This window comes from Equus przewalskii, unplaced genomic scaffold (genome assembly GCF_037783145.1).
Source record: "Equus przewalskii isolate Varuska unplaced genomic scaffold, EquPr2 contig_R1959, whole genome shotgun sequence".
NCBI lineage: Eukaryota > Metazoa > Chordata > Mammalia > Perissodactyla > Equidae > Equus > Equus przewalskii.
The window spans coordinates 35,975-49,204 of record NW_027228559.1 but is presented as its reverse complement, the minus strand read 5'-3'; the positions used below and the strand labels follow the sequence as shown (position 1 = coordinate 49,204).

Below are 13,230 nucleotides of genomic sequence, written 5' to 3'. Positions count from 1 at the left end.
TCTCCACGCAAAAACTGTTCCCACGAGATTCATTTCAATGATTTGGCTTTAATTCTCAATTTGTTTCTGTTCCTAAGCTTCTAAGGCTTTTTACCAACCTGTAAAAAAACTTTAAAAAAAGGTAACCCTCAGATATAGCATGCTAATCTTTGACCTAGTAAGTCCCTAAGGCTGATGTTTTCCAAGGAACAAACTTTCTTCTTTGCTGTTCAATAATAAAGGTTTGATATAAAAATAAGTACACACCAACATCACCCTGATCCCCAGACCAGACAAGCACAGCACAAAGAAGGAAAACTACAGGCGAATGTCACTGATGAACATAGATGCAAAAGTCCTCAACAAAATATTGGAAAGCCAAATACAGCAATATATTAAAAAGATCACACACCATGATCAAATGGGATTTATACCATGGACACAGGGATGGTTCAACATCCGTAAGTCAATCAATATGATACACTACATTAACACATTGAGGAACAAAAACCACATGATCATCTCAATAGATGCAGAAAAGCATTCAACAAGATCTAACATCCATTTATGATTTTAAAAAATCTCAAAAAAAATGGGTATAGGAGGAAAGTACCTCAACATAATGAAGGCCATATATGACAAACCCACAGCCAATATCATACTCAATGGGGAAAAACTGAAAGCCACCCTCTGAGAATAGGAAGAAGACAAGGGTGCCCACTCTCACCACTCTTGTTCAACACAGTACTGCAGGTTTGGGCCAGAGCAGTTAGGGAGGAAAAAGAAATAAAAGGAATCCAAATAGGCAATGAAGAAGTGAAACTCTTGCTGTTTGCAGATGACATGATCTTATATATAGAAACCCCTAAAAAGTCCATTGGAAAGCTACTAGAAGTAATCAACAATTATAGCAAAGTTGCAGGGTACAAAATCGACTTACATAAATCAGTAGCATTTCTATACTCTAATAATGAACTAACAAAAAGAGAACTCAAGAACACAATCCCATTCACAACTGCAACAAAAAGAATAAAATATCTCAAAATAAATTTAACCAAGGAAGTGAAAGACCTATACATGAAAACTACAAGACTTTCCTGAAAGAAATTAATGATGACATAAAGAGATGGAAAGACATTCTATGCACATGGATTGGAAGAATAAGCATAGATAAAATGTCCATACTACCTAAAGCAATCTACCGATTCAATGCAATCCCAATCAGAATCCCAATGACATTCTTCACAGAAATAGAACAAAGAATCCTAAAATGTATATGGGGCAACCAAAGACCCCGAATTGCTAAAGCAATCCTGAGAAAAAAGAACAAAGCTGGAGGCATCACAATCTCTGACTTCAAAATATACTACAAAGTTATAGTAATCAAAACAGCATGGTACTGGTACAAAAACAGGCACACAGATCAATGGAACAGAATTGAAAGCCCAGAAATAAAACCACACACCTATGGACAGCTAATATTTGACAAAGGAGCTGAGAACATACAATGGAGAAAAGAAAGTCTCTTCAACAAATGGTGTTGGGAAAACTGGACAGCCACATGTAAAAGAATGAAAGTAGACCATTCTTTTATGCCATTAACAAAAATAAGCTCAAAATGGATCAAAGACTTAAAGGTAACACCTGAGACCATAAGACTTCTAGAATAATATAGGCAGTACACTCTTTGATATCAGTCTTAAAAGGATCTTTTCAGACACCATATCTTCTCAGACAAGGGAAACAATAGAAAGAACAAACAATTGAGACTTTATCAGACTAAAGAGCTTCTACAAGGCAAGGGAAAACAGGATTAAAACAAAAGCACAGCCCACCAACTGGGAGAAAATATTTTCAAATCATATATCTGACAAAGGGTTAATCTCCATAATATATAAAGAACTCACACAACTCAACAACAAAACATCAAACAACTTGTCAAAAAATGGACAGGGGATATGAACAGACATTTCTCCAAAGAAGACATATGGATGGCCAATCGGCACATGAAAAGATGCTCATCATCACTGATCATCAGGGAAATGCAAATCAAAACTACACTAAGATATCACCTTACACTCGTTAGAATGGCTAAAATAACCAAAACAAAAAATAAAACATGTTGGAGAGGTGGTGGAGAAAAAGGAACCTTCATCCACTGCTGGTGGGAATGCAAAATGGTGCAGCCACTATAGAAAACAGTATGGAAATTTCTCAAAAAATTAAAAATAGAAATACCATATGACCCAGCCAATCCCACTACTGGGTGTCTATCCACAGAACTTGAAATCAGCAATTCAAAGAGGCCCATGCACCCCCACGTTCATTGCAGCATTATTCACAATAGCCAAGATGTGGAAGCAACCCAAGTACCCATTGAATGATGATTGAATAAAGAAGATATGGTGTATATATATATATACAATGGAATACCACTCAGCCATAAAAAAGGATAAAATCATCCCATTCACAACAACATGGATGGACCTTGAAGGTATGATGTCAAGCAAGATAAGCCAGATAGAGGAAGACAAACTCTGTATGACTTCACTCATATGTGGAAGATAAGCCAACACATGGGCAAAGAGAATAGATTAGTGGTTACCAGGGGGAAGAGGGCTGAGGGGTAGACACAAAGGGGGAAGTGGTGCACCTACAATATGACTGACAATAATGTACAGCTGAAGTTTCACCAGATTTTATATTATCATAACCTCAATTAAAAAAAGTAATAAATTGGGGCAGGCCCAGTGGTGCAGTGGTTAAGTTCGCAAGTTCTGCTTCAGCGGCCCAGGGTTCCCCAGTTCAGATTCCGGGTGCAGACATGGCACCGCTTGGCAAGCCATGCTATGGCAGACATCCCAAATATAAAGTAAAGGACGATGGGCATGGATGTTAGCTCAGGGCCAGTCTTCCTCAGCAAAAAGAGGAGGATTGGCCGCAGATGTTAGCTCAGGGCTAATCTTCCTCAAAAAAAAATTTAATAAATTAGCTAAAAAAAAAAATAAGTACACAATGTGAAAAAAAACAACAAAAATATTGGTATCTTCAGAGCTAAATTCTTAACATATTTTCTGATATATACAAAAAATTGGCAAATATTTAAATAAGTACAAATATTTTCAAAAATACTAAGCCTAAATCCCTAGATTTACCAATTTTATGAAATAAGAAAATAACGTTTTATAAAATAAAATTTTATGAAGTAAGTGCAATTTTATAAAATTGGTAAATCTTGGCAACAAATGACTTGCCCAAGTTACCGACCTATAGGTGGAAACCAGGGGCCACATTCTACAAAGTCAATTTCTTGACACTGTAGATAGGTATGTAAAGTTACTGGTATAAAATTGTGGTGGAGATAAAAAGGGCGGTGATCTTCCTCCTGAAGTTCAAGAGCGACACCTGTGCTGAGACGGCCGTGCTGAAGTGGGCATGGGAAAGAAATGGGGGAGACTGTGAAATCACGGAGAGCAGATGGAGCTGCTGTCAGCTGAACATTAGGACTGTGTCATATCTTGGAAACATATGTAATATCATTTGAGGGCATTACTATATTTTAAGGAATAAAATAATATTAAGAAGTACAATTTTGCCAGATGATATAATAGGAAATATTGCCAGGAATTTGACTTATTTGTGAAAAATCCTCACATGATTGTTACCATGTTAAACAAAATAAAACAAACCCCACAAACCTGATGCAAGCTGTTACATGCAAAATAACATGCTGGTTACACAACCCTCTGGGAGGTGAGTGTGAATCCAGGTGTCTCTCTCCTCGTTTACTTCGTTACATCATTCCTCGAGCCCACTTGTTGCAGGTCTTTAGCATGTTTCCCAAGTACACACAAGTCAACCATCTCAAGTTCAGGTCTTGTCCCCAGTAAAATGGAAAACATGACAGTGATACCATTTAGCTGGACGATGACTAAAACTGGACAAATATTTTCTCTCATTGGAGATTTGACAGTATTTTAGTTGTATTTAAAATTTGTGATTCTCAAGCTAATGAAAACCTGTGGAACAATTAATTTTGTAAATCTACACATGGAATCTGTAATTCTTTTGTTCAGAGGCAATTACATTACAAAAGAACAAAAATTACAAGCATTTCCCCAAGCAGAGCAGCCCATTTAGGGTAACGCTGACAGCGTCTGAGTCTCTGGAGGGTCTCCAGGCACACAGCTGATGAGCACTCTTGTGCTGCTGTTTGCTAAGTGGCTTCATATTCACTAGGAAGGACTTGTCAGTGGGTGGCTACTCAGGATCCCGAAGGATGGGCGTGAGGTCTCTGTGAGGTTTCTGTGGGGTATCTGTGTAAGGTCTCAGTATGTAGTCTCTGTGGGCAGTGAGAGGTCTCTGGGAACCGTCTCTAGATGAAGTTTCTCTGTGAGGTCTCTGTGAGACCACATGAGGTCTCTCTGTGTTGTCTCTGGGTGAGGTCTCCGCATGGGAGGTATCTTGGGGGAGAGATTTGCTATCAGTTTCTGTGGGAAATCTCTGTGAAATCTGTGCTAGGTTTCTGTCTGAGGGTCTGTGAGACCACATGAGGTCCCTGTGTGAGGTCTCAGTATGAGGTCTCTGTGGAAGATGTCTGTGTGAGAGGTCTCTGTTGAGCGGTGTCTCTGTGTGTTGTCTCTGTACACATGTTCTCTGTGTGGGTCTCTCCATTTCAGCTTGCTGCACTTTGTGGAAGATTGAGCAGCAGGAGAAGGGCAATGGGACTTGCTTCTTTCTGTGTTTTTGCTGTTCCATCAGCGTCACCCATCTGTGGCATGTGTCTTGGCAGGAGCCATGGGGCCCATGTCCAGCTCCCCCGTACTCCCAGAACTCACCCCTTGTGCCACTGAAAGGACCCAACAGCAGCCAGGGTCAGGGTCCCAGCCCTGTGCTACACTCTCCTGCACTCTCCAGGGGCCAGGGACTTCTCTGTGACCTGGATATTAGCCCTGCCTCCTGGTCCTGGCTTTGATCTCACTGCTGGGCCCACTCTGGTGGCTGCCTCAGGAATGGGGCCTGAAGCAGGACCTGGCACCAGGGAGAAACCAGTGGCATGAGCAGGCCTATGCCTACTCCTCCTTCCACCCCAGGTCCCAGTACCACATGTTGGGGGTCCTGATGGCCATGAGGGACAAGGCCCATTCCTATTGTCATCTGGATCAGGGGCAGGACTCTCCACCACAGGAATGACGTTCCCTGGAGCTGTGCCCACTGTGCTCCCTCAGTGTGGCACAAGCACAGAATCCCTCTGGAGAAATCGCTCATCTCCCTGCTTTCACATGTGAACAGCGGCCGGGGAGGTGGGAAGCTAGGCTAGGAGCAGAAAAAGCAGGTGGCCGCTCCTGGACTGTGCTCCCTCATTTTGGACAGGTCACTTCTGTCCCACCCTGTGATGAATCCTGTCTGATTGCCTCTTCTCCTGCCGGGCTGTGGAGTAAGCAAGGACTGGGAGCCAGGCAAGACTTCCTACATGGCGGCAGGCCAGTCTCTCAACCTTTTAAGTTCCTACCTCTCCCCTGGGAGCAGTCCTTGGGCCACGTGTTTTGCAAAGGTCACTAGACTGGGAGCCACATCCCGAGTTCCCTGGTCCTGGCTTTCCCGCCTGTTGTTGTCATCCTTTCTAGAGTTCAGCAGGTGATGGTGAGCAAGCCTGTTAAATATATTGTTAAGAAATTAAACTTTTCTGATTTGCTTTACTTCTTCAAGTTTGGCCTTCTGTTTTGGACCTAAAGGTGGCTTCTCAAGGTCTGTGATCTCAGAGCTGGAGCACAGTGGAGACCCTGGGGTGGGGCCACTGGGCTCTTAACTTTTCCTCCCCTCTAGGCCTGTAGATAGCTGTGCATCGTCAGGGGGCTCCTCATTCACTGAACCCTTATGGGCACCCCATGACACTTTGCCTCCTTTCTTGGATCCATCTTTTTCAATTCTTCTTCACCCACATCCTGCCCTAGGTTTACGGTGTCTGATCGTCAGATAGTTACTGTTCCATTCATTCAGAACTCCTTCTCTGGGGTTAACATAGAGGGAAGGTAGGTGACCCCTGAACATGGCCATTCATTCATTTGGGGAAAGAGTAAACACAGCCTTCATCAGCCTCCCTGATGCACACACACACCCACACACACAGAGCTAGAAGTGCCATCCTCGGTGCTGCTCTAAAGTGTGGGAAAGCTGGTGGAGGGAAGGGTGGCACTGTACATTTCATTAAGGCTAAGCTAAGAGGGGTTCACAAGGCCCATCTCAATCCCTGCCTTTATCAAGGAGAGCAGTGACTCTTAGGGGCAGGTGTCATCTATTCCCCTTCAAGAGATCAAGGAGCAAGATTTTTCCTGCTTCTTAACTCAGAGCCCAGAACACCTCCCACCCCCAAACTTCCATCCACTCAGCTGACACTTCCTGGAGCTTGCGTGGAAAAGTCTAGCCCTATTGCCTCTGTAAACCTATACCCTACAGCTGCATATGGTTCAAAATACAGTGGAGGCAGGAGAAAGGAGTGTTGAACCAGATCCTGGAGTGGGGTCTTTGCAGGATTTTCTCATCTTGTTTTTAAGAGGAGTTTTTGTTGTTTGTGTAATGACAGTATTATGAAAACATAAGGTGCAATTAAGAGACTAGGGATAACGAATGAGTTTGCAATGCCACTGTCAACCTCCCTCCATGCCCCTCCCTTCCAGAAGCTAAAGTGCATACTGGGCACAGCACAGACAGAAGACACTGTACTACCTTGTTACAAGAAAAAAATGTATATATTCGGGAATATTAAATATCTTGGGTGTGCTAAGAGAAAAACATTTTCTCTACATTGATTCAAGTTTTTCTTGGAGACATGTTCTCCTACCAGCAAAGGCTAGAGAAGCATTTGACGGTTGCCCAGGAAAGACACCTACCCGAAGAAGACAGTGTCTTGGGCAGTGCTGGTGGCAGCCTGGGGCACCTGGCATCCTTGGCCCATGCTTGCAGGGACTGACTGGAGAAAAAGTCTTCTTGGGGGGCAAGGATGGGAGGCACCTCAGGTTCAGCTGCTCTTCGTTGAATCTAACACTTTTTAAGGACTGTCTGTGTCTGACTTGCTTTTCCCTGACAGAACAACTCTGGCCCTTGGAGGTTGCTTGGCGATTGCAGGCTATATAACTCATCATTCTCCCTTGCTCTGCATAGAGGGGAAGCCTGTGGCAACAAGAACACCCACATACAGGGGCTTGGGGTTCCCGTTTATGCTCAGTTAACTTCGTGGCAAGAAGTCCATGGTGAGTCACCATTTTCTCCTCTAGAATCTGTCCAACAGCTGTCATGAGTGCCTGAGCCTCAGCAGTCTCACTATCCATAATCGATCTGCTTTTGACTGAGCCTTGGTTCTGGGCAATGGCTGATATGGGTTTGCATTTTTGCAGAACAGCCTGACCTTTAGCTTTTGTAGGGGGGAAAATCCACTGAAAAAAGAGCCTCATCCTTTTTCTGAAGGGGCTTTCTAGAGGACCCTGCTTCTTCTCCTGCTTCAACTGGAGGCGTTTGCTCCCAATAGGGTTTACCATTCCCCTGACTTGCATAGGGTGGCTCACATTTGTGGCTTGGGAGTTCCACAATTCAAACTTTTCTTCGTGCTCTCGTATGTTGGGCCTCCTACAGCCCTCTCTCTTGTAAGTAGGGGCAATCATCTTGCTCTGGCTCTTCCAGGAGTCTTGAAGTTTTGAGATCTTGGGGTCCTGCTGCCCTCGGCTGCTCCTTTGGGCTGCCATGAGGCCACATAGCTTCTGGGAAGGTGGCCTGTCTCCAGTGGGCACTTTCTGGTGATTGCACTGGGGCACCTGAGAAGCCAAGCTGTCTGCAGCAGGGAGCATGTGTGTGGGACAGTCTTGAGACTGATTCTCTGACTGCACCTTCAATTTGGACTTAAGCTCACTGACAACAATTGTATTAAGGCATGGCTTTCCTGAATCTTGGAAAACAGACATTCTAGGGAGTAAGACACTTTTACTGGTGCCTGGAGCCTCTAAATTCCTCATATGCACATTTATGGTTTGAGATTTTGTCAGCACATTGGTTCCCAAGATGACTCTAGACTGTGGTTGAAGGTCAGGGGACTCTTTGGCCTCTGCTGCCTCACTGGTGTCTTTGGCCCTCAAAGATTGGGATCCTAAGTTCATCTCTAGCATTGTTACCCTACTGCAGGGGTCTTGTGAGGCCCAACCCCCACTCTCTTCCCTTGGCTCATTCCTGGCCATTGCTAAACTTGGACTTGGCTCTAGGCTGCCCCTCTCAGCCTCCACGACAGTCCCTCTCTGCCAAGTTCTCCCCACAAGGCTGAGTGTGAGGGACTGAGGAGGTGGGCTGCCCTGCTGTCCAGTCAGAGAGGTCTTCAAGGGACCACAGTTGTCACCAGATGGGGTCCCTCTTGGGGCCCTCTGGACTTCCTCACACACAAGTGAGGGGGCAAGGAGAGGCCTCAACAGGGTGGAAACTGACTCTTCTGTTACCATCTTCTCTCCGGGATGGACCTGGGGAGGTTTTCCCCGGAACTCAGCAAACTTGATCATCGAGTGGGCCCCAGAGACACAGGTGGCTGAGGAAGGAAAGGCAGACTGTGGAACGGGTGAGAGTTGAGCCTTTTTTAACTTCAATACATTTACGGACTTGAGGACCTTAAGGGGTAGGCCCCACCTGTGCCTCACCCAAAACCTTGTAATATGTGCTTCCAGCACCTCTCGAGTGTCTGCACGGAGGAAGGAAATCCTGGGGGAAGTGTTCATGCTGGGTCCCAAACCCTTCAAGATTCCTGGACTTCTGGTTTCCATTTGAGTGTCAGACTTGGGAGAAGCATTGACAGCAAGCCAGGATCGACGCACACTCACGGGGATCAAACCCTCACTGATTTGCCCCAACTTCCTGCTCAAATGGGCTTTCAGGAAGCTTTCTAGATTCTTATCTAAGTTCCTTAGTAAATCTCTTCCTGAGTTACTCCTTGAGAGCTTCAAACCTCTTTCTGACTCCTCAGAGTTCACCTCCCAAAACTTCACTAGGGAGCTTTCTGAACCTCTGGAGAGATCTTTTGGGACCTTCCCCAGGATATGCCCCAGGCCCTTGCCCAGGTCTTGGTTTAGCTGGAACCCCACCTTCTGTGCATCCTTGCTGCTTTCACCTGTAAATGAAGAGGGCTGTGAGGGTCCATGCCTGCCCTTTACCTGACATGAACCTGGTAATTTGTCCTGAAACTGCCTCAGTTCCAGAGACTCTTGGAGACTGCAGGGCAGCTCCCACTGATGTTGCATGAGCCACTTTTTGAGGTGTTGCTCCAGTTGTTCCTGGAGCTCAGGACTGATTGGAAAATTCTCTGGAAGGATGGAGACGACCCAGCAGTCCTGAGGAAGACTGGAAGTGAAGACACCAGAAACTTCTCGAGATCTTTTGACTACAGAGTCTAAAGCCCCCCCACTTTCTAGTTGCTTCTGCAACAAAGACCATTCTGGATGTTGAATCTCAGCTGGGATGATAGACTGTGTCTTATTCTGGGGTGCAGGGCAAGATATTCCACAGGCCCTAATCTGGGGTGGAGAAGAAAGTGGTAGGATTGGGGGAGAGGATTGGAGATGGGCATGGGTCTGGACATGAGCCAGAGGAGGAGGCTGGTATTGAGGTACACTTGGAATCAAGGGTTGAGATTGGACCTCCAGATGGGACAGAGGCTGGGACTGGGAAAGCACTGGAGATATTTTAGCCTGCATTTGAACTGGGCAGGCATTCGAGATTCCATTGAATAAGAAAGAGGGAGATCTTAGTACTGAAGAGCTCTCTGAGATCCAGGCAGTAGCCACCAGGGATTCACTGTGCAGAGAGGGGAGACCCCAGAAAAGCTGGTTATATTTCTTCCATAGATGGTTCCCCAAGACGTTGGGATATGAGAGCTGCTGAGGCCCAGGCAGCTGCTCTGGTTTGCCTTTTGTGCTCCAGAAGGGTTGGGGGGTTGTGGTGTCCTGCTCAGCACCCAGTGATTTCAACATATTTCCCAAATAATTCATGTGGTATTCTGGGCTCATTTGTTTGGTATATGATCCATTTGTTTCTTTTTCCTTCCAAATCTTGTTCTCAACTCTCTTTGTGACTTGTATCTCCAGGGGCTTCTGGTCATCACAGCTGAGCAAAGAGGGATTACTAGCTTCTACCTGTCTGTTTGTGGGATCTTCCCAGAATAAGGCTCCTGGTGGGTGGTGAGAAAGGTGCTCTTGCTGGAAATTGCACTGTGATGAGGACATGAAGCACAAGGCTTTGGCAGCCCCCTGCCACCAGGACAGGGCTGAAATGGGACACCTTGAGCAGCCAAGGTCTGAGATGGCTGGGACAGGAGAGGCTGACAAAGACGAGCTCTGTGGGACGGTGCCCAGTGGGAGTGCCCTTGAGTCACACTGAGCAAGAGTCAGAATGGAGTCTGGTGGTCGGGGGGCAGAGGAAGCTGTCGGAGGTGGAGGGCAGGCCTCTGAATCAGGGGGGCATGGCAGGGGAGGGGAAAGAGTGAGTGGCCAGGGTGAAAGGCTGTCCAGGGTAAGGAAAGGCTCTGGTGGCCAAGAGGCACTCAAGGATGAGCGGGAACAAACAGAAACTGATGAGGTCACTGGGTCCAGCCTAAGGGTGGAGGCCAGAGGTAGAGTGTGCTTGCTCAGAGGAGCCGGGGAAGCCAAGAGGGACACGGTGGGAGCAACCTCTTCTACACGCTCCTGGCATGGCCACTTGACTCCAGCAGGCGCTGTTTTACACACCTTGCCAGGGGGTTCTTCACATGAGAGCTGATGAAAGCCACCCTTGTCAGGGAGCTTCCCCAGGTGGCTGCAGAAGACAGGAGGCACAAGCTGCAGTCAGGAGCAGACAAGACCAGGAGGGCCAGGCAGGGGTGGGCACCTGCAGCCCAGGGTCCCTCCACTGCCCCTGTGCTGACTTCACAGTGCTCCTGCTGTTCCTCGCCCCAGGGCTTTAGACTCATCCTGTCCCCATGGCTCCCCCTCCCAGGCTGCCTGCAGCCCTGAGGTCACATCATAGGCTCTGGGAAGGAGGAGGACCAGGAGAGAAGGGAAAGATTCTTTACCTTTGCAGAAGTGAAACCAGGCCCCGAGCCTCCTCCAGTTCTTTCAGGCAGTCTCTACAAGCTAGAAATCAGGAGACTGGGTCACGGTGGTGAAGCGGGGGCCTAGGGGTCAGGAGGCTAAATGCAGTGTCCCTTTAGGGGAGACCTTTGAGGGATTAAACTCTGGAGCCCAAGATCAGTGTCCAAGGTCACATGATGTCAAAGCTCATGATGGGTAGCACTTTGTCATTTACAAAGTACTCCCACATCTATCACCACTATGTCGCTCACCATCACCTTGTAGGGGAGAAAAGACAGCGTCACCTTACAGAGGAATCTGAGCCAAGTTAACTCGTACACAGCTGGACCTGGAGGTCCCACCTCCCAATCTAGGCACTTCTGGCCCACTGCAGCCCACACGCCCTTGCAGGGCAGCACCCCTTTGGAGACCCCACAGCTTCACCTGAGCACTCTGTTTCCTGAGGGATAGACTCTGCCACTGGCATCCTCGGAGACTAGAGACAAAGAGCTTGGCCCTCAGAGGCAGGAGAGACAGGAGCTAGCTCTCAGGTGCAGGGCTGAATGGCAGATGCTTACCTCTCAAAGCTCCACTTTTCTTCCTAGTCCTGCTGCTCCTCCCCCTTGGCTCTGTATGACGCTGAGAAGGGAAAAAATGATAAAAGGAGGGGCTGGGGTGCAGTTCTCCGTCTCCTCTCTCTAGACAAGCTGCAGACACTCAGTGCTCATGAGCAATATGACTTTCTACATTTAACTAATGGAGCTCTGTCATTTCTCCTCTTTTACTTATTTTTAAAGTGGATAAAAGTATTTGTGGTTTCTCTTCTTTGAAGAACGCAAAGGAGGATTTTCTGTGTGAGACCCACCATGGATTTCTTCCATCCCTGTTCTTCCACTCAAGAAACATACATTCTCAGACCTACAGGCCCATCTGAGGTTCTTCAGCTGGTCTCTGCTTCCAGAGACCAGACCCCGCTCCAGCCACTGCTCAGAATCTCTCAGAGGCTCAGCACTGCCCTCAGATCAGCCCAACAGAGACACCTGCCCCAGGAAGGCAGCTTGTGAACCAGTGCTCAGGGCCTGCCCTCCTGCAGAGATGGAACTCTTAGTATCCAGTCCTTGGCCACTGATCACTGTATTTGGGGCTTTGCCGTGGAGTCCGCTACCACACCTGGACCCCTGGTCTGAGATCTTGGGATAGAAATCCTCATGCCTATTCTACCCCTTGCCTGGCCTGGCTTGTCCTAGAAGGATGACCTATCCTTCCCAGAGTTCATATCTCTGGAGTCTCTCTAGTTGATTTAGAAAAGTGGAGATAAGAATAAGAGAAAAAGACATAATCTCTGTTCGAATTGAGTCAAAAGTTCCTTACCTTCCTGATGTTTCTGTGCTTCCTGGGTGGTGGTGAGGACAGATTACTCGAGAAGCAGGGGAGTAACAAGAAGAAGAGTCCCAGTCCACACAGAAAGCTGAGGATGATCTCAATCACCCAGGAAGTGGGTCTGGTGCTCAGCCAGGTAGCACTAATGCTTCTCAGAGAAAAGACATTCTCCTCCATCTTCTGAATCACTCTACTCAATCTACTGGACTGGCCGGTGGGGGAGGGGTGGTGGTTCAGCCTCCTTCTCTTATTGCCTCCTCCCCAGCCCTCAGGCAACTGAGCACTGGGAGTTTGCTAGGGGACAGAGCCCCAGGCTTGCATCACAGAGCTGTGGCCTGTCACAAAGGGTTCCGAGGGTGGGGGAGTAAGGGGAGGAGGCTGAACCACCACGCCTCCCCCACCATCCTGCCCTGTAGATCCCTCCACGCTCCTAGCCTTCTAGAGAGCATCCTTCCAATGTTACTCTCATCCTGTCAGGGTCCTTAGACAATTTTCTACTCATTCCATCTGGAACCCAGATATTACCTGTGTTACCACGCCAGGTTCATTTTTGCCCACCACATGGAAAGCCAAACACTGAGATGATGAGATTGCAGCAGAAAGAGAGTTTAATCACAAGGCAGCCATGTGAGGAAGCAAGAGCACGAGTCTCAAATCTGTGTCCCCGAAAATGGAGACTCAGGGATATATATGGGATAGGGGGCAAGGTGGTCTGAAATGTGGAGATAGGTGATTGGAGGTGAGGAGTGGTGAGGTAATTGATGATCTGCACAAGTGTAGTCAGACTTTGTGCCTCTTC

The 13,230-nt window shown here is 47.1% G+C and overlaps 1 protein-coding gene across 1 annotated transcript; it reads right to left on the bottom strand.

Moving 5' to 3' along the window:
- Positions 1 to 6,709: 6,709 nt before the first annotated feature.
- Positions 6,710 to 12,748, bottom strand: LOC103545882 (spermatogenesis-associated protein 31A6-like). The gene is made up of 4 exons (XM_070606965.1): positions 12,423 to 12,748; positions 11,630 to 11,690; positions 11,054 to 11,114; positions 6,710 to 10,797 (listed from the first exon to the last, which is right to left on the bottom strand). Exons 1-4 carry the CDS (start codon positions 12,606 to 12,608, stop codon positions 6,780 to 6,782), a joined length of 4,326 nt encoding a protein of 1,441 aa, XP_070463066.1. The 5' UTR covers positions 12,609 to 12,748; the 3' UTR covers positions 6,710 to 6,779.
- Between the last annotated feature and the right edge of the window lie 482 nt (positions 12,749 to 13,230).